We start from the raw sequence: 26,183 nt of genomic DNA, 5'->3' as shown, positions 1-26,183 counted from the left end.
GTGAGCCCTGGCTTCCTAGTCACTGTCTACACCTCATTAATAGGGGATACAGATGATTGAGGGAATGCTGAACAATGTCAAACATTCACTCCAGTCACTAAGATCTTGGTTTAAGCCATTGTTTTTTGCCCAGCACGCCTCCCCAGTTTGGACCCAGCCATTTACAAATAAGTCTTGATCCTGCTCCCCATTGGAACAGTTCAGCTCAAGCTGCCAGGCCCTCACTGGACAGGAAACAATCATCCTGGGACTAGTTTCAGAATATTACCCTCATCAGCCAGGCTAGTTTGAATCCAGTGGCGCAGTGAGCTCTGGGCCCATGTGTGGGTATACACATCCCACTTAGAGCAACAAAAGCAAAAAGAACAGATGATGTACGGAAAGATCTGGGTTTAATCCATTGTTTTTTTTGCCCATCATGCCACCCCAGTTTGGACCCAGCCATATGTAATCAGTCCAAACTGGAATGACATGGGTAACAAACAAAAAAAACAATGGATTTAGGCACAGATCTCTGTGCTGGGGGTGAATGTTTGACATTGTTCAGCATTCCGTCCATCACTTGTTCTTTTAGCATTTGTTGCCCTAAGCCGGAAGGGCATGCCCAGACGTGGCTCCCATGCTACTGGAGTAAACCTAGCCTGGCTGATGAGGGGTGATACTCCGAAACCGGTCCCAGAATGCTTATTTCCATTCCAGGGAAGGCCTGGCAGTTCTGGCTGGACTGTTACCATGGAGAGCAGGGTCAAGACTGGTGTGCCTATGGCTAGATCCAAACTGGACTGGCATGGGTAGCAAAAAAAACCAATGGATTTAGGTCCATATCTCTGTACTAGGGGTGAATGTTTGACATTGTTAAGCATTCCATCCATAACTTTTTCTTTTTGCATTTGCAAATGCATAGCAGGTTTTAATAGAGAATACAATCCACTGAGAGATGGTCCTCTCCTGACCTATTTTTACCTATTTCACTCTGGTAAAACCAATAAACAGCGAATCGTCCAGCTGGTGATCCTTAGTACGATTTATTTAAAACCTAAGAGTTGTCCTTGGATCCAACCGGTAGAGCCTCTCACCCTCCTTAGGGGCTTAAGGGGGAGTGAAGAATGTCAGAGTACTGAGGTATTGCTCAAGAATTTCCAGATCTAGTCTAATTTCTGGGGAGTATTCCAAGGTAAATAATTTATGGTTAGCAGTCTCTTCAACAAACCTCTGACCACCTGCTATCAATGAATGACTGATCCTAGCATAGCCTACTCAATTTTTCCACATTTGTTAACGCATTTTTATGATGCATACCCTCCTTACCTAATGCTCTTTCAGAGAAATATTACCAAGTTCCAGAATGAATTCTGAAAATTGCACAAGACTGCTGCCAAGGTGTCAGATACACCAAACCAATATGAGGAGCATGCTTTGGCTCTATAAGGAACCAGCAATGTGAAAGCCACCTAAATTGCTTTTAGCAGAGAGCAAAGGAGAAGACAAAGTAATGGAAAACTGTTTACAAATAAAATATATAATTCTCATCAGTAACTGCAGATTGAATGGGTCAGCTGCAAGGTTAGCGCATCCGTATGAAAATGCACCACAGAAAGTAAGTAATTTATCCTCATAATGGATACTGAGTCAAAAAGCTATCAACTGAAGCGCAAATCTACAATAGATACTACTCCTAGGAGTTTACTCCAACAATATACTTATCTTTAAGCTAGGAAACTCATAGCAATAAAGTATGTCAAGTGTAGGAATCTGGCTCTGTATATACTATATCAAAATGAGATATAGTGTGCACAGAGTCCAGGGGTTCCCGAAGAGCCTTGATAGAGACAATAATAGATAATACTAATGCTCTATTTGTGGTAGTGTGGTCAAGCTTTTAGGCTTATTAGAGGGTAGTGTTAAGCATTTGTTGTACACAAAAGCAATAGAAGAAACACACAATGTGATAGACTTCTAGTTGCAGATTCCTTACCTTAGAATTTTCCCCCAGACGTCAGACTGGATCTGGAGATTTTTTCTTCAAGCAATACCCTTGCGCCTCAATAGATGGCGTTGGTCGACTCCACAGGCATCGTAGTCGCCGTGATGACGTCGGGAGTAGTACATAGAAGCCCCAGCGTAGTGACGTCAGTTCTTTTCTTTCCGCACCACGCACTGATCCGAGGGAGAGCTACCCTCTGCTAATTTTTTGCCAAATTGACCATTTTGTTGATATTTTTTGGTGCGACCTTTGGTGCATCGAGGATGTCCTCGAAGAACGGGTTCAAGCCATGCGAGGACCGCTACCGCATGATGTCGGTGACGGACCCTTATTGTGTTTGCCTGTGGTGCCTCGAGCGCGACCACAACCCAAAGTCATGCTCCGAGTGGCGGGCGATGAATCCGAAGGCTTTGAGGGAGCGGTCCCTAAAGCTGATGGCGGCCCGGCACTCGACACCGCGTAGGTCCCGATCTCGCTCGAGAGGAAGGTCTTGAGATCGGTTGCAGAGCCACCACCACTCGTCTTCTTCAAAATCTTCGGGTCAAGGTAAGAAGAAGAAGAAGTCGAAGAAGTCCCATCACTCTCCGACTTCACCCCGTCGCTCGGTCGACGCAACGCGGAACGAGTGTCCACGAACTACGCCTCCGTCCTCGGAGCCTACGTCTGGGTCGATTCCGCACTTCCCCAAGTTTCCCGGAGCTGGAGCGACCCCCGCCCAACTCAAAGAGTTCTACAAGGCCATGCCCCTCATCTTTGGGTGTGCCGACCCAGATACGGCACCTTCGGGGGCCCAAGGGGCTTGGCTGAGGGGCCTTCGAGTTCAGCGCTGGCAGCTTCGGCCCCGGCCACTGAGGTCACCTCCGGATCGTGCGCGGATCCGCACCGACGCCGGTCGCACAGTCGAGACCTTCCCTGGCGCCGGGTCGTTTAGCAACGCTCACGACGTCGGTAGTGCCCACTATCGACCCGATTCTCATTCCCGACGACTTGGAGTCGGAGCTGCGTCGGTCGCCGCCGCCATCGACTTCGGTGGGCCCCATTCGCACGAGGTCGGATTCTGACCCATTTTCCTATGGGCACGAATACGGGGAGGGATTGGAGGGGTCCCTGGACCCTTATGAATACCAGGAAGACCCTACTATAGACTGGGCGCAGGACTTGGGCGAAGCCAGTGGTCTTGATACTTCTCCTGACTCTGGCATGCTGTCTCCTTCTACCGTGGCTACGGCGGAGGGAGCTACCTATGGTATGGTGGTTAGTAGGGCGGCTGAGGTCCTTGGCCTTGAGCTACCTACTGTCGAAGTCAGGTCTAACCTCCTGACGGAGGTGTTTCAGCCTGGGGCTTCTACATCTGAACCCATTTCTCCCATTTAATGAAGCCCCCACTGACGTCCTTTTGGGTACGTGGTCCAAACCCAACACAGGGCTCCTGTGAACAGGACGATCGCTCTCCGCCATCGGCCTGCGGCGAACGACCTGAAGTTCCTGTCCCTACATCCTACGCCTGAGAGTCTTGTTATCCTGGCAGCGTCTTCTACTGGCGCGTTCCCTTCCGCACCCCTCGATAGGGAATCCAAAAGGCTGGAACAATTTGGTAAGCAGTTATTTTCTTCTTCCAGACTCGCGATGCGGTCCGTGAATACCGCATGCGTTTTGGCCTGTTATTCCCACTACCTGTGGGATACGGTTGCGCAAGTCCTGCTGCAGATACAGATTGAGGAGGCCTGTGCTATCGTCTCCCAAGCAGTCAAAGATGGGAGAGACGGGGCAAAGTTCACCATCTGTTGTGGGGTGGATACGACCGACTCTCTGGGCAGATCGGTTGCTACGACAGTGGCCTTATGGCGCCATGCCTGGTTACGTACTTCTAGTTTCTCGGGGGATGTCCAACAGTCACTCATGGACATGGCCTTTGATGGCACCCGTCTCATCGGAGACAAAGCGGACTCGGCCTTAGAGAGGTTCAAGGAGTCCAGGGCTACGGCTCGGTCCCTTGGCCTTTCTGCTGCCACACGCCCCCACAGTCCCTTTCGTTGCCACAGAAGGGGCGCCTTGTCGCGACCTCAACCCAGCCACCAGGCCATGCACGCTGGACAGCCTATGCGTAGCCGGGGGTGCGGAATCCCACGTGGTCATGGGACAGGGAACCAGAGGTCTGTCCAGTCCACCCCTGCCCCCGCAGCAGCCTCCAAACCTTCCTACTCTGTCCCCCTCACTCCCGCCCAGTAGGTTGCAGAATCCGCCATCACCTGCCCCACTGGGAACATATCACCACAAACGGGTGGATTTTGCAAATCATTCGGAAGGGCTACTCCCTACCTTTTGAATCTGCACAACCACTTATGCCACCATCCTTCTATCCCCTTTCGGAGGATCATTTGGTGCTTCTCCGCCAGGAAGTCGCGGCTCTCTTGGTCAAGGGAGCTATAGAAAGGGTCCCTGTGCCAGAAATAGGTTGTGGTTGTTATTCCCACTACTTTCTGATACCAAAGAAGGACAAGGGCTTGTGCCCTATCCTAGATCTTCGGGACTTGAACTACTTCCTCAAGAAGGAGAAGTTCAAAATGCTCACCCTGGCTCAGGTTCTGTCTGCCTTAGACCCAGAAGACTGGATGGTAGCGTTGGACTTCCCGGACACTTATTTCCACATCCCCATCCCGCCTGCCCACAGACGTTACCTACGATTCGTGGTAGGTCACAAGCATTATCAGTTTACCGTGCTCCCTTGCGGCCTTACCAGTGCCCCTCGGGTGTTCACGAAAGTGATGGCGGTGGTAGCAGCTCATCTGCGCAGGTTAGGGGTCTGAGTCTTCCCCTACCTAGACTGGCTGTTGAAGGCGCCTTCGCCCCGGGGCAGTTCTGGACACAGTGCGGTTTCGGGCTTATCCTCCCCAAAAGCGAGTCCAAGACATTCAGGCTATGATTCCGATCTTTCAGCCTTGGTCTTCGGTTTCGGTGAGACAGACTCTGAGGCTGCTGGGCCTCTTGGCCTCCTGCATCCTGCTAGTAGCACATGCCAGGTGGCATATGCGGGCTCTGCAGTGGGCGCAGTATCAGCGGAATCTGTCTGACATGGTCCAGATCTCGAAGGGGACTGCGAAAGACCTGCAGTGGTGGTTTTCGAATCCCAATTGGGTCAATGGCAGATCCCTCTCCCTTCCCCAACCAGATCTCTCAATAGTGACAGATGCGTCGCTTCTGGGTTGGGGCGGTCACATGGGAGAGGCGGAGATCAGAGGCCTCTGGTCTCCGGCGGAGTCGGGACTACACATCAACATGCTGGAGATCCGAGCGATCAGACTTGCATTGAAAGCATTCCTTCCCTCTCTCAAAGGGAAAGTGGTGCTGGTATTCACGGACAACACTACTGCCATGTGGTATTGCAACAAACAAGGCGGGGTAGGGTCCTGGACCCTATGTCAGGAGGCACTATGCCTCTGGACAGGGCTGGAACATCAGGGCATTACCCTGATGGCACAACATCTGGCGGGCTCTCTCAACGCCAGAGCAGACGAACTCAGCCGCCGACGCAGTGTCGATTACGAATGGCGTCTCCATCCGGAGGTGGCGCAAGGTCTCTTTCTCAAGTGGGGAGAGCCTTGGTTAGATGTGTTCGCCTCTGCAGAGAATGCGCAATGCTAGCTATTTTGCGCATTGGAGTTTCCAATGCGGCACTCGCTCGGAGACGCTTTTCGTCTCGAATAGAACTCCGACCTCCTTTACGCCTTCCCGCCTATCTCTCTTCTGTGTAGAGTTCTCAAGAAGATCAAGAGCGACCGGCCCCAAGTTACATTCTTGGCTCCTGACTGGGCTCGAAGAGTGTGGTCTCCCGAGCTACTGAGCATTTCCATTGATCCTCCACTCAGACTGCCTCTTCAGGCGGATCTTCTGTCGCAGCAACAGGGGACGTTCCTCCACCCGAACCTGTCCAACCTCTGCCTTCATGCGTGGAGATTGAGCGGCAACAGTTGGCGGCATTTGCCCTTCCACCCGAAGTCTGCAATGTTATCTTGGCAGCCAGGTGTCCCTCGACTAAAACTGTATACGCCTGTCGTTGGAATACATTTGTGGCATGGTGCACCAACAAATCTGTTGACCCCCTATCTGCCCCTCTTTTAGAGGTTCTTCTATTCATTCTTTCCTTAGCCCAGCAGGGCTCTGCACTGGGCACCCTTAAGGGGTATCTGTCTGCCATTTCCGCCTTTCTTAGGCTTCCTGATCAGCCCTCACTCTTTAAATCTCCTCTTGTGAGTAGGTTCTTAAAGGGGCCCACCCACTTATTTCCTCTCACTCCCTTCATCATGCCTCAGTGGGATCTTAATCTTGTGCTTACTTTCTTGATGTGTATCCCCTTTGAGCCTACGCATAATTGTCCCTTACGGCTCCTCACATTCAAAACTGTCTTTCTTATCACCATCACCTCTGCTCGCAGGGTGAGTGAGCTTCAGGCCCTTTCTTCAAAGCCTCCGTACTTGTCCGTACACCCCGACAAAGTGGTGTTACGCACTAGAGCTTGCTTCCTTCCTAAGGTGGTTACACCGTTTCATGTAGGCCAGTCCATCACTTTGCCTACCTTCTACGCACCACCACATCCTTCCCATGAGGAGGAGAGACTCCACTATCTGGACCCAAAAAGAGTGTTGGCGTTCTGTCTCAATCATACTAAAGACTTCTGGGTGTACGATCAACGCTTTATTGGCTATGTGGGTGCGAAGAAAGGTAAGGTGGTCCAGAAACGTACCATCTCTCAATGGGTGCTTCTCTGCATCAAAATGTGCTACGCTTTGGCGAAAAAGCAACCTCCTGACGGCTTGCGGGCTCATTCTACCAGGGCCACTGCTGCATCCACTGCATGAGCACGCAGCGTTCCTGTCCTGGATATCTGTCAGGCAGCTACATGGGCATCTCTGCACACGTTTGCTAAGCATTACTGCCTGGACAGTCAAGTCCGTTGGGACGGCTACTTTGGTCATTCAGTCCTGCAGTACTTTCTAGTATGATCTTAGTTCGCAGCCCACCACCGAGGATGTCATTGCTTGGGTATCTATTCTAAGGTAAGGAATCTGCAACTAGAAGTCTCTATCAGATGTACAAGTTACTTACCTTCGGTAACGAAATATCTGACAGACATATTCTAGTTGCAGATTCCTTACCACCCACCCATCCTCCCCACTTGCAAACTGATTTCTAGGGACAGGGATTACCCCCTTTCAGGTCCTTAGCTCTGGCGCACCAATATCAGTGTTATTAGCGGCTCTGCGCTCTGGCGTGGAAAGTCATTAAAAGAAACTGACGTCACTGCGCGAGGGCGGCATCTATGTACTACTCCCGACATCATCACGGAGACCAAGACGCCTACGGAGTCAACCAACGCCACCTACCGACGCGCAAAGGTTTTGCTCGAAGAAAAAATCTCCGGATCCAGTCTGATGCCTGTGGGAAAATTCTAAGGTTAGGAATCTGTAACTAGAATGTCTCTATCAGATAGTTTGTTAACGAAGATAAGTAACTTGTACCTCAATGCCTTAATTCCAGACCAATAGGATTTTATATAGAAAAATAATTTTTTGTTACTTTAACTAGTTCAGAAGTAAATACTGTTGCAGGTAAGTACTTAGCATAGACATCAATTTAACTTTGTTTCACTTTAGTCCAGTAAAGAGTTTTTAGGAAAACTGAGAATATCTATTTTAAAAGTGGACACTGCATTTTCAGAATAGTTCCTGGGGGAAGAAACTACAGTAGAGTTTAAAGTATACGGCTTACAGTTTCAGTCTCCGGGTTACAGGTAGTCCACCGTTGGGGGTTCAAGTCAACCCCAAACACCCACCACCAGGAACACGGGACCAGTCAGGTGCAGAGATCAAAACTGAGCAATTTTAACATGGGCTCCTACAGAGACAGGGGGTACTTGGGATTCGGTCTGCCAGGAGGTAAGTACCCGCAGCTCAGAGGGCAGACCAGGAAGGATTAATGGAGCACTGGAGGGGCCCCAAGTAGGCACCAATCCCACACCCTCAGCGGCACTGGAGCGGCCGGGTGCAGGGTGCAAACAGGACGTCGGGTTTCCAATGAAACTCTATGAGGGGACCCCGGGCGTCACTCAGGCACTGCAGGCGAGGTCCAAAGGGGTGTCTCGGGCACACCATCGGTTGGACAGGAAAGAGGGTCGCCTGCTGATCATTGCTGCACCGGATGTTGATTTCTCCAAGGCCTGGGGGCTGCGGGTGCAGTGGGTCATTTGGGGTTGGTTATCTTTGTCCAGGACAGTCATGGCCTGGGGTGTCCTCGGGATTCTCTCCGCAGGCGTCGTCTTGGAGGGGTGGAGAGGTCAACCCAGGGTGGGCACTTGGTGGCCTTCGCCTGTGGGATCCTCTCTGGATGGTTGGGCCACCTGGATTCGGGCCATGGGCGTCAGGTGCAGCGTGGTTAGACTCACGCTTCTGGAGTGAGGTGGGTGTCCTTCAGAAGAAGTTTCTTCTTCAGTTCTTCTTAGGACAGGGCCGCTGTCCACGGGAGTTCTTGATCCTCTGCGATACAGGCAGTCCTCTGGAGGTTTTTCAGAGGTCGCTGGACCTGCAGGACACGTCACTTTTCTTCTGCAGGTTCTTTAAAGCAGGAGACAGGCCGGTAGGGCTGGGGCCAAGTTAGTTGTTGTCTTCTTTCCTTTTCTGATGGGGTTTCCACTAAGCAGTTCTTTTTCTTGTAAGGTCGTCAGGAATCTGACTAGCTTGGTTCAGGGAGCCCTTAAATACAAGATTTATGAGTGTTTTAGGGGTCAGAGAGTAGTAGCGTATGGCTACTGTCCCTGAGGGTGGTTACACCCTCCTAGTGTCCACTCCCTTTGAGGAGGGGGCACATTCCTATCCCTATATGTCCCTGTCCTCCAAACCAAGATGGAGGATTCTGCAAGGAGGTGGTCACTTCAGCTCGGGACACCTCAGCGGTAGTCCTGATTGAGGAGGTGACTTCCTCCTTGTTTTTCCTAATCACCCCTTTGGACTTGCCGCCAAAAGTGGGGGCTTGTCCAAGGGGAGGGCATCTCCATTAGCTGGAGTGCCTTGGAGCATTGTAACATGAGGCTCACCGCCAGGCGTTACAGTGCCTGTACGGGGAGGTGTGAAGCACTTCCACTCAGAACAGGCTTTGTTTCCTGCCCCAGAGGGCACAAAGGCCCTCACCCCATGAGGTAAGAAGCTTGTCTCTCAGTGGCAGGCTGGCCTAGAAAAGTCAGTCCTATACTAGAGGATTGGGTAAAATACAGGGAGCATCTCTAAGATACCCTCTGTGTGCATTTTTTAAAAATAAATCCAACACTGGCATCAGTGTAGGTTTATTGTGCTGAGAAGTTTGATACCAAACTTCCCAGTATTCAGTGTAGCCATTATGGAACTGTGGAGTTCGTGTTTGACAAACTCCCAGACCATGTACTTAATATGGCCACACTGTACTTACAATGTCTAAGAATGGACTTAGACACTGTAGGGGCATGGTGCTCATGCAGCTATGCCCTCACCTGTGGCATAGTGCACTCAGCCTTAGGGCTGTAAGGCCTGTTAGAGGGGGGACTTACCTATGCCACAGGCAGTGGGTTGAGGGCATGGCACTCTGCGGGAAGTGCCATGTCGACTTAGTCTTTTCTCCCCACCAGGGCACAAAAGTTGTGAGGCAGTGTGCATGTGCTGAGTGAGGGGTCCCCAGGGTGGCATAATACATGCTGTAGCCCTTAGAGACCTTCCCTGGCCACAGGGACCTTGGTACCAAGGGTACCTTTTACAAGGGAATTATTTGTGTGCCAGCACTGTGTCAACTGAGGGGATAAAGGTACAGTTGTAGGGAAAGAACACTGCTGCTGGGGCCTGGTTAGCAGGGTCCCAGCACACTTTCAATCAAAGTTGGCATCAACAAAAGGCAAAACGTTAGGGGGTAACGATGTCAACAGTGGCATTTTCCTACAACATGGCACACAGGCTGTATGCCATCTCGTGTTTTCAATTGTGAAAGTACCTTGTCGCGTAGTCTGCATAAGGATGGTGCTTGCATGAGTTGTGCTGCAGCTATGAGGGGCCCTCTTCAGTACCCATGCCCGAGGTACCAGTGGTACCATTTAACAGGAACTTACAGGCAGCAGAAGGGTCTGGTCACTTGGAGATGAAGTGACCAGGTGATTTGCTTTAGGGAAAGAACGCTGGCACTGGGGGCCTGGTTAGCAGAAACCTAGTACACTTCAGTCAAAATTACATCTAAAAACCAGGCATAAAGTGGGGCGGTATTTGAACCAGAACTCAGCTCCCTACAAAGACCAAGACCCAGAGGAACCTTGAAATCCCTGCAACTTCTCTTTGCGAGAATGGTAGTTTTTTTTTCACTTTGACTTATCTGATGATTTCAAGTGTGAGGAATATCTTTTGTGGGAACTGCCTCGAAAGTGGGACTGGGTCCATGCATTCAACTTTAACTGGTGGTGCCGTCCTTCAGTGTTAGGTGATATATAGCCGGACTTCATAGCCCCAAATCCGCTTGGAGTTCAACAGGGAGCAGTTCTTTCAAGACTGGGAGTTGTGAAACAAGCTTGTGCACAAGCATTAAAGATGTGTTAGCAACAATCCTTACAAGGCCTAAACCCTGCAGTTTTGATGCAGGGATAAGTTCCCTTGCACACTGTGAAAATATTTGAGTAAACATTTTTTTTAAAGAGGTGTGTGAGCTCAAAGTCAGAGACTGAAGTCGCAGAAAGAAAAATAAATAGACGTCAGCATGCAGGGATACAAATATATCCTGACAAGCAGGAAAAGTGCCCTGAAAAATGTCACTCTGGACCCATTCTGGCTCCCAGGGATTTTCGCAAGGTGAGCAATCTGTGGTTAGAAATATTCATCATAAACACACATCTGCACAAATAGCACAATTGGGCACAAAACACATCAAAATAAGAATGTAGCCCGTAATACCAAGAACAGCAGCACCAGAAAGGATTTTGTGTTGTAGACAATTAAAAAGAAAACTCACAGGATACTCAAGCAAGTCCACTGGTTGACGAAAAGGTTCAGAGTCTTCACACTGAAAAATTAGATTTAACAATTCTTGACACTGCTTCCTCCAGGCATGAATGTCATATGATTGGGCTGTATTACGCAAGTTCCGCCTTGGAAAATGATCCTGAAATTACAATAAAATCTTCATCAGTTTGATTCTTTTTTGCCTTTTACTAAAGGAGTACTGCAAAACAAAGCCTCCAAAAATTCTGGAAACACTTGAATCATTTGTTTTAATATTATAAAATGAGTAATAGTCTTTCATTATATCTTACTATTAAAATAATATTTATGACACCTCTTCAATTTTAAGCTGCACACGAGGAAGCAAAAAAAAAAAAGGTCACATATAAACATGTCAATATTGCACAACACCATATTTTGGTAAAAGTGTCAAGCTAATTTTACTGTTAGCAAACATACTACCAATACAGCAGTACAGAAAAACAAGTACTGGCAAAGTTGTAGGAGGCTGGCATGGCTTATAGTGGGTACCTGATGGCACTTACACCTTGTGCCAGGTTCAGTTATCCCTTATTAGTAGATTAGTAGTGTTCTAGCAGCTTAGGCTCATAGAGGTAGCTACAGCAGAGCAGCTTAGACTGAACTAGGAGACATGAAAAGCTCCTACTATACCACTTATATCATATAGCACTATATCACAAGAAACACAACACCCAGAGTTACTAAAAATAAAGGTACTTTATTTTAGTGGCAATATGCCAAAAGTATCTCAGAGGATATACTCCCTTAGGAGGTAAGTAACATACACCAAATATATACACACAAACCAAAATCAGGTAAGTAACAGTTAGAAAAGTAGTGAAAACAATGTGGAATACAATAGAGTGCAATAGGGAGAAATAGGCCTAGGGGTAACACAAACCATATACTCCAAAAGTGGAATGCGAACCACGAATGGACCCCAGGCCTAGTGTAATGTGTAGAGGGTCGCTGGGAGTGTAAGAAAACACTAAGGGTGTCCAAGATACCCCACCCCAAGACCCTGAAAAGTAGGAGTAAAGTTACCCTACTACCCCAGAGAGACAGAAGAAGCCAAAGATTCACTATGAAGTGAGTACCAAAAAGGTATGGTCTCAACTCCTTCAGGGACCAGACCACAGCAAAGGCCTCCCTCTCAATGGCACTCCAACGCTGCTCCCTGGGAAGTAACCTCCTGCTAATAAAAGCAACAGGCTGGTCAAGGCCATCATCATTTGTTTAGGACAGAACTGCTCCTATCCCATGTTCAGAGGCATCTGTCTGTACAATGAACTGCTTGGACTAATCTGGAGCTTTCAAAACAGGTGCTGTGCACATTGCTTGCTTCAGAGTGTTAAAGGCCTTTTGACAGTCCAAGATCCAGTTAACTTTCTTGGGCATTTTCTTGGAGGTAAGTTCTGTGAGAAGTGTCACTATTGATCCATAATCCTTCACAAACCTCCTATTGTAACCAGTCAAGCCAAGGAATGCCCTGACTTGAGTCTGGGTTTTTGGAGCTACCCACTCCAGAATAGTCTGGATCTTGGGTTGAAGTGGCTGAACTTGGCCTCCACCTACAAGGTGTCCCAAGTAAACCACAGTACCCTGCTCTATCTGACATTTGGATGCCTTGATAGAGATCCCTGCTGCTTGCAGGGCCTGCAAAACCTTATTCAGGTGGACAAGGTGATCCTGCCAGCTGGAGCTAAAGACAGCAATATCATCAAGATAAGCTGCACTAAAGGACTCGATTCACCCACCTTTGGAAGGTGGCGGGGGCATTCTTTAAGCCAAAGGGCATCACAGTAAACTGGTAGTGCCCATCAGGAGTACAGAATGCTGTTTTCTCTTTTGCTCCTGGTGCCATTCTTATTTGCCAGTACCCTGCTGTCAAGTCAAAGGTACTCAGGTATTTGGCAGCACCCAATTTATCAATCAGCTCATCTGCCCTTGGAATGGGGTGAGCATCTGTCTTGGTGACAGAATTAAGCCCTCTGTAGTCCACACAGAACCTCATCTCTCTCTTGCCATCGTTTGCGTGAGGTTTGGGGACCAAGACCACTGGGCTATCCCAGGGACTGTCAGAGTGCTCAATCACTCCCAACTCCAGCATCTTGTGTACTTCCACTTTGATGCTTTCCTTAACTTGGTCGAACTTTCTGAACATTTTGTTTTTTACAGGCATTCTGCCTCCTGTGTCCACATCATGGGTACACAGGTGTGTCTGACCAGGGGTTAGGGAAAAGAGCTCAGCAAACTGCTGGAGGACTTGCTTGCAGTCAGCTTGTTGTTGGCCAGAGAGGGTGTCTGAATAGGTCACTCCATCTACTGTGCAATCTTTAGCGTCAGTGGAAAGGAGATAGGGGAGAGGTTCAATCTCTGCTTCCTGGTCCTCATCTGTAACCATTAACATGTTTACATCTGCCCTGTCATGGAAGAGTTTTAGGTGGTTAACATGGATCACCCTCTTGGGGGGCCTGCTAGTGGCCTGACTCTTTCTCTAGCACTGGGTAAGGGCCACTCCACATGTCCTGAAGTGCCCTGGGAGCCACAGGCTCCAGAACCCAGACTTTCTGCCCTGGCTGAAACTCAACCATAGCTGCCTTTTGGTCATACCACATCTTCTGGAGTTGTTGGCTGGCCTCAAGGTTTTTACTTGCCTTTTCCATGAACTCTGCCATCCTTGAACGTAGGAATAGTACATAGTCCACTATATCTTGCTTAGGCTCATGGAGAGGTCTCTCCCAGCCTTCTTTCACAAGAGCTAGTGGTACCCTAACAGGGTGGCCAAACAGAAGTTCAAAGGGGGGGTTCCCATCTCCTTTTGAGTTTTTCAGGGAGCCCCATGATCATGCCCTTCAATGTCTTGTTAAATCTCTCAATAAGACCATTGGTTTGTGGATGGTACGGTGTGGTGAATTTGTAAGTCACCCCACACTCATTCCACATATGTTTCAGGTAAGCTGACAAAGTTGGAACCTCTGTCAGAAACCACCTCCTTAGGAAATCCCACTCTGGTAAAAATACCAATGAGTGCTTTGGCTTCTGCAGGGGCAGTAGTGGACCTAAGGGGAATTGCTTCAGGGTACCTAGTAGCATGATCCAAGACTACTAGCATACACTGATTCCCTGGGAGGTTCAAGTGGACCCACTATATCCACTCCCACTCTTTCAAAGGAGATCCCCACCACTGGAAGTGGAATGAGGGGGGCCTTTGGATGGCCACCTGCCTTGCCACTGGCTTGACAGGTGGCACAGGAGGCACAAACCTCCTTTACCTTCTGGGACATATTGGGCCAACAAAAATGGTTGACTAACCTCTCCCTTGTCTTGGTTTGTCCCAAATGCCCAGCAAGGGGAATGTTATGGGCTAAGGTCAGAATGAACTCCCTAAACTCCTGAGGCACTACCACTCTCCTAGTGGCACCAGGTTTGGAATATCTTGCCTCAGTGTAATGGAGTCCATCTTCCCAACAGACCCTGTGTGTTCCATTGACAATTCCTTTTTCTTGTTCAGCAGCTTGCTGCCTTAGGCCTTCAAGAGATGGAAAAGTTTCTTGCCCCTTGCACAGTTGTTCCCTTGAGGGTCCCCCTGGGCCCAAGAGCTCAACCTGGTAAGGTTCTAACTCCATAGGCTCAGTTCCCTCAGGGGATAGAACTTCTTCCTGAGAAGAGAGGTTCTGTTTCCTTTTGTGTGCTGAAGCTGGTTCCCCAGTCTTCTTTCCTTTTATACTGGAGGGTTGGGCCGTTATTCCAGACTCCAACACCTCTTTTTCACCCTGAGCTCTGCACTGTGCCCTAGTCTTGACACACCAGTTCAGGGATACCCAGCATGGCTCCACGGGTTTTGAGTTCTACCTCAGCCCATGCTGAGGACTCCAGATCATTTCCAAGTAGACATTCTACTGGTATAGCAGAAGAGACTACCACCTGTTTCAGGCCAGTGACCCGTCCCCATTCTAAAGTTACCATAGCCATGGGATGTACTTTAGTCTGATTGTCAGCACTGGTGACTGGATAAGTTTGTCCAGTGAGGTATTGTCCTGGGGAAACCAGTTTGCCTGTCACCATAGTGACACTGGCACATGTATCCCTCAGGGCCTCTACTCTAGTCCCATTAATAAAGAGCTGCTGCCTGTATTTTTGCATCTTAAGCGGCCAGGCAGCCAGTGTGGCTAAGTCCACCCAACCCCACCCTCAGAGACTAATGTAGCTTCAGTGTGGACCCTGATTTGCTCTGGGCACACTGTTGATCCCACCTGGAGACTGGCTATTCCAGTGCTAACTGGAGTAGTAGTTGAAGTGGAACCTTTCTTGGGACAGGCCTTGTTTCCAGTTTGGTGTCCATGCTGACTACAGCTGCGACACCAGGCCTCTTTGGGATCAAGGTTTTTACTCTTGTACCCAAATGAGGATTGTGAAGAGGCTTTGGACCCACCCTCCTGTGCAGGTTTTTGGGGCCCTGCAGAAGACTCTTTCCTTTTTCCATTGGATGCCTCAACACTCTTCCCCTGGGAGGCTTTGTGACCCCTTTCTTTTGGTCACCCCCTGTGGAAGTCTTGGTCACCCTCGTCTTGACCCAGTAGTCTGCCTTCTTTCCCAATTCTTGGGGAGAAATTGGACCTAGGTCTACCAGATGCTGATGCAGTTTATCATTGAAACAATTACTTAAAAGGTGTTCCTTCATAAACAAGTTATACCACCCTTCATAATCCTTTACACCACTGCCATTAATCCAACCATCTAGTGTTTTGACTGAAAGGCAACAAAATAAACCCAGGTCTGATTCGAGGATTTTTGAGCCCCCCTGAACCTAATCCTGTACTCCTCAGTGGAGAATCCAAAGCCCTTAATCAGGGTAGCCTTCATGAGGTCATAGGATTCTGCATCTTTACCAGGGAGTGTGAGGAGTCTATCCCTACACTTCCCAGTGAACATTTACCAAAGGAGAGCACCCCAGTAAGACCTGTTTACCTTTCTGGTTGCACAAGCCCTCTCAAAAGCTGCGAACCATTTGGTGATGTCATCACCATCTTCATATTTTGTTACAATCCCTTTGGGGATCTTTAGCGTGTCAGTATTTTCTCTGACCCTATTTAAGTTGCTGCCACCATTAATGGGAGATAAACTCATCTCTTGTCTTTCCCTCTCTATGGCTAGGAGATGTCTCTCCAAAGCCAATCTTTTGGCCATCCTGGCTAACAGTAGGTCATCTTAATTGAGGCTGCCCTCAATGCTTCCAGAGTTACTGGACTCCCCTGTGGGAGAACCAGCATCTCTGACTATCACTTGTGGAGTCAGGGTTTGGGGTACCCTGGCCTCCCTAACTAGGAAATTATCCTCCAGGTCACTAGTTTCCCCCTCTGTAAGGTTATCTTCAGAGGGGTTGTCTCCTGCAAACTCTGCCAAAAGCTCCTGGAGTTTAACTTTGGTAGGGTTTGACCCAGTCTTTATTTGTTTTAGCTTACAGAGAGTCCTTAACTCTGGACATCCCTAGATGCAGGTAAGGGGTGAGGTTGAGTTCCACCACCATCTCTTCTGTGCTAGACATTACTTTTCTAAAAGTTGGGTTACTTTTTAAGAATCTAAAACTATTTCTAGAACTTAATCCAAACTTTTACAAAACTTTTAAACTCTAAAAGAAATGCTAACAGGGACTTACACAAGGCCCTAGCAGGACTTTTAAAAATTTAGAAAAATAGCTCAATTTGCAAAAATCAGTTTCTAATGACAATTTTTGAAATTTAGTCGTGTGATCAGGTATTGGCTGATTAGTCCAGCAAATGCAAAGTCTTAGACCCCACCGCTGATCCACCAATGTAGGAACTCGGCTCTGTATATTCTATTTAGAATTAAAAAATAGTGGGCACAGAGTCCAAGGGTTCCCCTTATAGGTAAGATAGTGTCAAAAGTAGACAATTCTAATGCTCTATTTGGTGGTACTGTGGTCGAGCAGTAGGCTTATCAGAGGGTAGTGTTAAGCATTTGTTGTACACACACAGGCAATAAATGAGGAACACACACTCAAAGACTTAATCCAGGCCAATAGTTTTTTATATTGAAAAAAATATTTTCTTAGTTTATTTTAAGGACCACAGGTTCAGGATTTGAAGTAAATACATAAAATGCAAGGTACTCCACACAGGTAATTTGGGAACTTTGATTTAGAGCAATAACATATACAGTCTTTGTTAAAATGGCAATAAGCTATTTCACCAGTGGACACAGTGCAAAAATCAATAGTTCCTGGGGGAGGTAAGTAAAGGTTAGTTTGTGAGGTAATTAAGACACTTACAAGTCTCAGTTCCTGGGCATAGGCAGCCCACCGTTGGGGGTTCAAGGCAACCCCAAAGTTACCACACCAGCTGGTTAGGGCCGGTCAGGTGCAGAGGTCAAAGAGGTGCCCAAAACACATAGGCGCCTAAGGAGAACAGGGGTGCTCCGGTTCCAGTCTGCCAGCAGGTACGTACCCACGTCCTCGGGGGCAGACTAGGGGGGTTTTGTAGAGCACTGGGGGGGACACAAGTAGGCACACAAAAAACACCCTCAGTGGCACGGGGCGGCCGGGTGCAGTGTGCAAAACAGGCGTCGGGTTTTAGCTAGGAAACAACGGAGGGACCTGGGGGTGCTTGGTCTAGGCGTCGGGTCCCTTGTTACAGGCAGTCGTGGTCAGTGGGAGCCTCTGGGTTCTCTCTGCAGGCGTTGCTGTGGGGGACCAGGGGGGTCGTCTCGGGCTACTCACGGGGTCGCAGTCGCTGGGGAGTCCTCCCTGTGGTGTTGTTTCTCTGGATCTCGAGCTGGGGGCGTCGGGTGCAGAGTGGGAAGTCTCATGCTTCCGGTGGGAAGACTGAGTTCTTTGGAAGTTGCTTCTTTGTTGCAAAGATGTAGCTGTTTTTGAGCAAGCCACTGCTCACAGGAGTTTCTTGGTCCAGGGGGTCAGGGCAGTCCTCTGAGGCTTCAGAGATCGCTGGTCTCTGTTGGATGCGTCGCTGCTTGCAGGTTTCCGACTCTTGAGACAGGCCGGTGGGGCTGGGACCAAAGAAGATGTCGTCCGTCGTCTCTGCTGGCTTGTAGGTCAGCAGTCCTTCTTTGTAGTTCAGGTTGCAGGAATCTGATTTCCTGGGTTCTGGGGTGCCCCTAAATACTAGATTTAGCGGTGTGTTTAAGTCTGGGAGGGCAACAGCCAATGGCTACTGTTCTGGAGTGTGGCTACACCCTCTTTGTGCCTCCTCCCTGTGGGGAGGGGGGGGGGGGGGGCGGGCAAATCCCTAATCCTATTGGGGGAATCCTCCAAAACTAAGATGGAGGATTTCTAAAGGCAGGGGTCACCTCAACTCAGGGCACCTTAGGGACTGTCCTGACTGGTGGGTGACTCCTCCTTGTTTTTCTAATTATCTCCTCCAGGCTTGCCACCAAAAGTGGAGGCAGTGGCCGGAGGGGCGGGCATCTCCACTAGCTGGGATGCCCTGGGTGCGCTGTAACAAAGGGGGAGAGCCTTTAAGGCTCACCGCCAGGTGTTACAATACCTGCAGGGGGAGGCGTGAAGCACCTCCACCCAGTGGAGGCTCTGTTCCTGGCCACAGAGTGACAAAGGCACCCTCCCCATGTGGCCAGCAACTCATCTGGTTGTGGCAGGCTGGCAGAAGCTGGTCCGCCCTACACAAGAAGTCGGATTGGCATTCAGGGGGCATCTCTAAGATGCCCTCTGGGTGTATGTTGTTATAAATTGCACACTGGCATCAGTGTGCATTTATTGTGCTGAGAAGTTTGATACCAAACTTCCCAGATTTCAGTGTAGCCATTATGGAACTGTGGAGTTCGTGTTTGACAAACTCCCAGACCATATACTCTTATGGCTACCCTGCACTTACAATGTCTAAGGTTTTGCTTAGACACTGTAGGGGCATAGTGCTCATGCACATATGCCCTCACCTGTGGTATAGTGCACCCTGCCTTAGGGCTGTAAGGCCTGCTAGAGCGGTGACTTGCCTATGCCACAGGCAGTGTGAGGTTAGCATGGCACTCTGAGGGGAGTGCCATGTTGACTCAGTCATTTTCCCATGGTGTCATAAGACATGCTGCAGCCCTTAGAGACCTTCCCTGGCATCAGGGCCCTTGGTACCAGGGGTACCAGTTACAAGGGACTTATCTGAGTGCCAGGGCTGTGCCAATTGTGGAAGCAAAGGTACAGTTTAGGGAAAGAACACTGGTGCTGGGGCCTGGTTAGCAGGGTCCCAGCACACTTTCAATCAAAACTTAGCATCAGCAAAGGCAAAAAGTTAGGGGGCAACCATGCCAAGGAGGCATTTCCTTATAGGAACCCAAAGCGTTGAGTATCTAGAAGACCTCCAGCCACCCAGAGAGCAGAGGTAAGTTACCTGGTTGCCCCATAGGCTAACAAGGGGACTCAGAATTGGAACAGTGCAAGAACAGCACCAGATCAAGTGGAACCCAATGGTGGATGCCAGATGAAGGGGACCTGTGGAAGAAGGGGACAAAGTCCAGTCCACCCACAAGTGTCCAGACAGGGTAGGAGGCAATGCCCACCCTTCTGAGGGTGAAGGTCCGGGACAACAGTGATGGGTGAAGGCCAGATGCGGAGTCCAGGACCTGCAGGGCAGTCCTTGAAGTCATCTAGGAGCTGTCCCTTGACGGTCACCAGATTGCACAAGGGCCAGTGGTCGGGAGGACCATCAACAAGCACAAGCAAATGCAAGTTGGAGCTGAAAAAGAGTTGCAGGGCTAGGGAGGACCAGCAAGGTCCTGAGGATTCAACTGTTGGTGGGAAGTCTGGGCTGACCTTAAGAAGACAGGAGAGCCAACAGAAACAGTCAGAGCCCTCATGAGAAAACCACTGGCAGCAGGCACTGTAAGTCACAGTGAGGCACAGGTAGCACACCTGAAAAGGAGTCCCAAGTCGCTGGAGCAGCAGAGAGGAGACTGTCCTTGTAGAGGTACAGTGCTGGGGCCAAGACTATTTGGAGCCTGAAGATCCCTCGGAGCAGAAGTCAACAAGCCTTGGTTACTGCAACAGTAGCAGTACACAGGGATTCTGTCCTGGAGGAAGAGGCAAGGGCTCACCATCTCCCAAGTTGGATAGAAGGCAAAGAGGACCCAGGGACCACCTCATAACTACCACCTGTGTTGGAGAATCTTTGCAGATCCCGCGGACAGAAGATTTCAGCAGCCGGACGTCGTTGCCTTAGGTGCCTGCAGATGTAGGGGAGTTACCCCTTCACTCCAAGGGAGGTTCCTTCTTGCTTCTTTGATGTAGCTGAAGTCTTGCCGACCCCATAGGATGCACAGCCATGTAAATGCTGTAAAGAGCCGACGGGTGCCACAGAAACAATGTTGCAGGGCGAGGTTGTCTCAGTGTTGCAGCATTGTTCGGGTGCTGTAGAGTCCAGCAGCGGTTCTGGTGGCCAGGAACAGAAGAGGTCATGGCAGAGGAGTCCTGGTGGAGTCTTCCACGCTGAATCCGGGGACCCGCTCACCAGGGAGTCCCTAAATAGCTCAAAAAGGGGTTTCCAAAGGAGAGAAGTTTGCACCCCCTCTCCCACGGGATATCCTTTGTTCTGCCTTCCCCTGCTTCAGCTCAAGCAGTAGGAGGGCAGAAGCCTGTTTGGGAGGCTGTAGCAGCATGGGCTGCTGCCAGAACCTGGAAGAATGGTAGGAGCAATACTGTGGGGTCCTCTACGGAGCTTCCAGAGTGCATGGAATCATGCCATCAATACGGACATCAGTACTGGGTTATGAATCCGATATGTTTGATACCAAACATGCCTAGGCTTCGAGCTACCTTTATGTAGCTGGACCATAGGTAGTGAACTATGGCCAGTACATAGCTAGAATAGCTTCCCCACACTTACAAAGTGGAATTCATAGGGGCACCTCTGCTCTTGCAGGAGTGCTCACACACACAGGGACCTGCACCCTGCCCTTAGGGCCGGATAGGCCTACCACAGGGGTGACTTAAAGTGACCTGGTGTAGTGACTAGCAGTGGAAGGGTTCATGCACCTTTTCACACAGGCTGCAAATGGCAGGCCTGCACAGACAGTTTGCATAGGCTTCCATGGGAGGCATGATGCATGCTGCAGTCCATGAGGGAACCCTGGTGTGCCAATGCTAGGGTACCTAAGTACCATATACTAGGGGATTACAGAGGGTACACCAGTATCCCAATTGGGGGTGTAAAGGGTACCAAGGCAACCACATTTAGAGGAGAGAGCACAATCACTAGTGTCCTGGTTAGCAGGATCCCAGTGAAAAACAGTCAAAGCACACTGACAACAGGCAAAAAGTGGGGGCAACCACCCCATAAAGAGTGACTTTCCTACAGCAAGCCACCGAAAAAGAAGTACACAAATTAGAGTGAAATAAAGCCAAACAATAGTAAGGACTGGGTGAGCTTTATGCTAATCTGACAAGGGGGTACAATTAAAATACCCCCTTACTTTGAACCAAAGCTCTGACTGCACCAATCAATTGAAGCAAGTGAGCGCAAACCTCCCTAGAACATCCTCATTTCTTCCCCCAAAAAATGTATCGATTCATGCTTTCACCTTACCACGCACCTGATATCCACTATTTTCCATTTACAATCTGTCACCCATTCATTCTTTCATCCATCATTCAATCTTTCACCATTCCATCCATCGGCTGTTCCAACCATCCATTCACATATCCATCCATCCATCATTTGCTTACACACCCATGAGTAAAACCTTTCATCCATCGATTGATCCTTTTGTCCAACTATCCATCAATCCTCTCAGAATTCCATTTACTCTGCCATCTTTCACCAACCAATTCATTCTCTCAGATTTCCATTTATTCTGCCTTTCTTTCACCCACCCATTGAGCCTTTGAGATTTCCATCTACCATGCTATCCTTTCACCCACTGATCCATCCACCCATTCGCTAGTGTTTCCATTTACTCTGCTGTCCCTACACCACCTACCCACCCATCCTTCCATCAATGCATCCATCTTCTCAGATTTCCATTTAATCTGCCATCTATTCATCCACCCATCCATGAAGCCATACTCCCAGATTTCCATTTACTGTCTTTCTTTATCCACCCGTCTAACCAACCTCTCACCTGCTTACCTACCGCTCCTCTCACCATCCCTCTCATCCAACCATTATTTTACCCACTCATGCACTTATTCTTTCACCCATTCATCCACCAATCCTTTTCACCCATCTATACTTAAACCCACACATCCTTCTAAACCACTCACCTTTTCACCCTTTTTTTATGATCAACTGTATTGAGTCTTAACGCCAGACTTTCAACCCTTTTACCCGCTCACCCATCTTTTCACCTACCAATTCTTTCCCCCACTTACCCTTTCATCCTCTTATCCATCCACTCTTTCACCCACCCATCCTTCCTCCCACTGATCAGTCCATCCATCCATTCATATAGCCATCCTTTCACCCACTCATCTATCTTTTCACCCACTGGTCCATCCTTTCTGTTTTCACCCAGTCCTCCAGTCCCAACAACTCCTCTCTCAGGACATTTTTTATTCCATATTGCATTTTCATGCACATCCCTCTTAGCACCACTTTAAATGCATACCATCCCCTACCTCATCGGCAGCATACCCATCATTAGCAGTAAAGCATGGATCAATGGTTTCTCCTGTATGCGTATGAAACAGGCCATCATCCAGTGCCATGGATTCTAGACGCCTTGTAAAGATTATGAGGCATTGTTTATTTTAGTGTTATTTATGAGCATTTATCTACTTTGTTGCAGATAAGAGAGACCCATAAAGAACCCCACCCCTTCTGTAACTGATAAAGTAGGGCTGAGGTTAGTTCACAACGCCCCTGGCTGACAGTATGTCTTTTGAAACAACCTAAAATCATCTTGAAGCTCTGCATAATAATACCAAACAAAAAGGAAAACTAGGAGACATCCTACCTTCCCCTTTGCTGCAGAGGATCCAGGAACATTGGCATCTTTTTCTTCTTCCTTAGACCGAAAAATACATAATGAGAAAATATTTACTAGTGCAAGTTGCACAGGATTAAGCACTGTGTTGCAGTAAAAAGGTATGTAGTAAAGAATAAGTTTCTTACCTTCGGTAACACCTTATCGTGTAAAGACAAATTCTAGTTGCAGATTCCTTACTGACCCACCCATCCTCCTGGCTCTGCAAATGTATTTCTAGGGTAAGGAACTCTCCTTTCAGGGCCTTAGTTTTGACGCACAAGTAGTCAGTGCCCTTCATGGCTCTGCACTTCTGGCGTTGAAAGTCATGAAAAGAAACTGACATCATCAAGCCCGGCTAGGTTGACAACTATATAGGACCTGCAACATAATATCTGGCTCGAACGCCGACCATGGACATAGAGAGGGTCGATGCCCCCTATCAGCGCGCAGGGATACTGCTCAAGAAAAATCTCCGGATCCAGTCTGACGCCTGGGGGAAATTCAAAGGTAAGGAATCTGCAACTTGAAGGGTAATACCAAATGTGCCCTTCAAAGCATACAGGTGGCTCAGGGAGGCTACTCGTCCCAAGCCATGTAACACCTATTTCCAAGGGAGAGGGTGTTACCTCCCTCTCCTGCAGGAAATCCTGTGTACTGCCTTCCTCTGCCTGGGCTGGTCAAGCAGCAGGCTGGTAGGAGCAATACTAGGGGGTCCTCTAAGGAGCCCCCAGAGTGCATGGAATCATACAACCCATACTGGCAACAGTATTGGGGTATGATTTTGACATATTTGATACCAAACATGCCAAGGTTCGGAGTTACCATTTCCCGGCTGTGCATCCTCTGAGAGCGGCAAGTCTTCAGTTTGTACCAAGAAGCAATCTCTCTTGGAGTGAAGGAGTCACTCCCCTGCATCCGCAGGCACGAACTTAAATGACAACCAGCCGCCTGTATCCTCTCTCCTGCAACTCTGTGTGGATCCTGCAACATTGTTGTTGGCTTGGTGTGGACACCTCGTCCTCTCTACCAGCTGTGCAACTTGGGAGGTGGTGAGTCTTTGCCTTGTAGGATGGTACTCCTGTGCACTGCGACTCTTGCAGCTAACCAAGGCTTGTTGGCTCTTCTTCCAAGGGATCTCCAGGCTCCATGAAGCCCCAGCATCCAGTACTCTTCCCTGCAACGCGTAGCCTCCTGCCTGCTGCTCCTGCGACTCCCTTCTAGGTGGGCTGAATGGGCCGCACTGCTACTCCTGTGCCTGCGAGTTGTCTGTGGGGGCTGCATCCTTGACTTCTGGCTCTCCTTACTGCTGAGGGTCCCCTCCTTGGGTTGACTCCACTCGGACCTTCCTGGTCCCCAGCAGCTGTGCAACTCTTCTTCTGCGACACTTGCCTTTGCCAAGAATTGTTGGAGGCTTTTCCACACCAGTGATGGACTGCAACTCTTTTTCTGATGCGGTGCACCAATAGCATCACTCCTGGAACTCCTCTTCTGCTACTGTGCTGCATAGCCGACTCCTGGTCTACACCATTGACCTGGTCCTACATCTCCAGAAGGGTGGTGTAAGAAAATACCTCCTTGGCATGGTTACCCCCTGACTTTTTGCCTTTGCTGATGCCAAGTTATGATTTGAAAGTGTGCTGGGACCCTGTTAACCAGTGTTCTTTCCTAAACTGTACCTTTGTCTCCACAATTGGCACAACCCTAGCACCCAGGTAAGTCCCTTGTAACTGGTACTCCTGGTACCAAGGGACATGATGCCAGGAAAAGTCTCTAAGGGCTGCAGCATGTCTTATGCCACCCTAGGGACCCCTCACTCAGCACATACACACTGCTTGCCAGCTTGTGTGTGCTGGTGGGGAGAAAATACCAAGTCGACATGGCACTCCCCTCAGAGTGCCATGCCAACCTCACACTGCCTGTGGCATAGGTAAGTCACCCCTCTAGCAGGCCTTACAGCCCTAAGGCAGGGTGCACTATACCACAGGTGAGGGCATAGGTGCATGAGCACTATGCCCCTACAGTATCTAAGCAAAACCTTAGATAATGTAAGTGCAGGGTAGCCATAAGAGTATATGGTCTGGGAGTCTGTCAAACACGAACTCCACAGCACCATAATGGCTACACTGAAAACTGTGAAGTTTGGTATCAAACTTCTCAGCACAATAAATGCACACTGATGCCAGTGTGCACTTTATTGTAAAATACACCCAGAGGAAATCTTAGTTATTGCCCCCTGAAAACATACCCGACTTCCAGTGTGGGCTGACTAGTTTTTGCCAGCCTGCCACACACCAGACATGTTGCTGGCCACATGGGGAGAGTGCCTTAGTCACTCTGTGGCCAGGAACAAAGCCTGTACTGGGTGGAGGTGCTTCTCACCTCCCCCTGCAGGAACTGTAACACCTGGCGGTGAGCCTCAAAAGCTCACCCCTTTTGTTACAGCACCCCAGGGTCTCCCAGCTAGTGGAGATGCTCGGCCTTCCGGCCACTGCCCCCACTTTTGGCGGCAAGGCTAGAGGAGATAATGAGGAAAACAAGGAGGAGTCACCCCCCAGTCAGGACAGCCCCTAAGGTGTCCTGAGCTGAGGTGACTCTTACTTTTAGAAATCCTCCATCTTGTAGAAGGAGGATTCCCCCAATAGGATTAGGGATGTGCCCCCCTCCGCACAGGGAGGAGGCACAAAGAGGGTGTAGTCACCCTCAAGGACAGTAGCCATTGGCTACTGCCCTCCCAGACCTAAACACACCCCTAAATTCAGTATTTAGGGGCTCCCAGAACCAAGGAAGATAGATTCCTGCAACCTAAAGAAGAAGAAGGACTGCTGACCTGAAGCCATGCAGTGAAGACAGACGACAACTGATTTGGCCCCAGCCCCACTGGCCTGTCTCCCTACTTCGAAGAAAACTGCAACAGCAACGCATCCAACAGGGTCCAGCGACCTCTGAAGCCTCAGAGGACTACCCTGCATCTAAAGGAACAAGAAGCTCCTGAGAACAGAGGCCTTGTTCAAGAAACTGCAACTTTCTGCAACAAAGAAGCAACTTTAAAGACTTCATGTTTCCAGCCGGAAGCTTGAGACTTTCCACTCTGCACCCGACGTTCCAGGCTTGACCTACGGAAAAGTAACACTACAGGGAGGACTCCTTGGCGACTGCGAGCCCGTGAGTAGCCAGAGCTGAACCCCCTGAACCCCCACAGCGAAGCCTGCAGAGGAAATCCAGAGGCTCCCCCT

The 26,183-nt window shown here is 49.2% G+C and overlaps 1 protein-coding gene across 2 annotated transcripts in view; it reads right to left on the bottom strand.

The window, feature by feature from the left end:
- PHIP (pleckstrin homology domain interacting protein) overlaps positions 1-26,183 on the bottom strand; it is a 1,338,206-nt gene that overhangs the window by 222,978 nt on the left and 1,089,045 nt on the right. For both annotated transcript variants that reach the window (XM_069235639.1, XM_069235640.1), the window contains 2 exons: positions 22,939-22,989; positions 10,994-11,143 (listed from right to left, as the gene is read on the bottom strand). In XM_069235639.1, the coding sequence (XP_069091740.1) occupies positions 10,994-11,143; positions 22,939-22,989 (201 nt within the window). The remainder of the gene's footprint in view (positions 1-10,993; positions 11,144-22,938; positions 22,990-26,183) is intronic.

Source organism: Pleurodeles waltl, chromosome 5, assembly GCF_031143425.1.
Source record: "Pleurodeles waltl isolate 20211129_DDA chromosome 5, aPleWal1.hap1.20221129, whole genome shotgun sequence".
NCBI lineage: Eukaryota > Metazoa > Chordata > Amphibia > Caudata > Salamandridae > Pleurodeles > Pleurodeles waltl.
The sequence above is the reverse complement of the archived record's forward strand: the minus strand, read 5'-3'. Positions and strand labels throughout refer to the sequence as shown.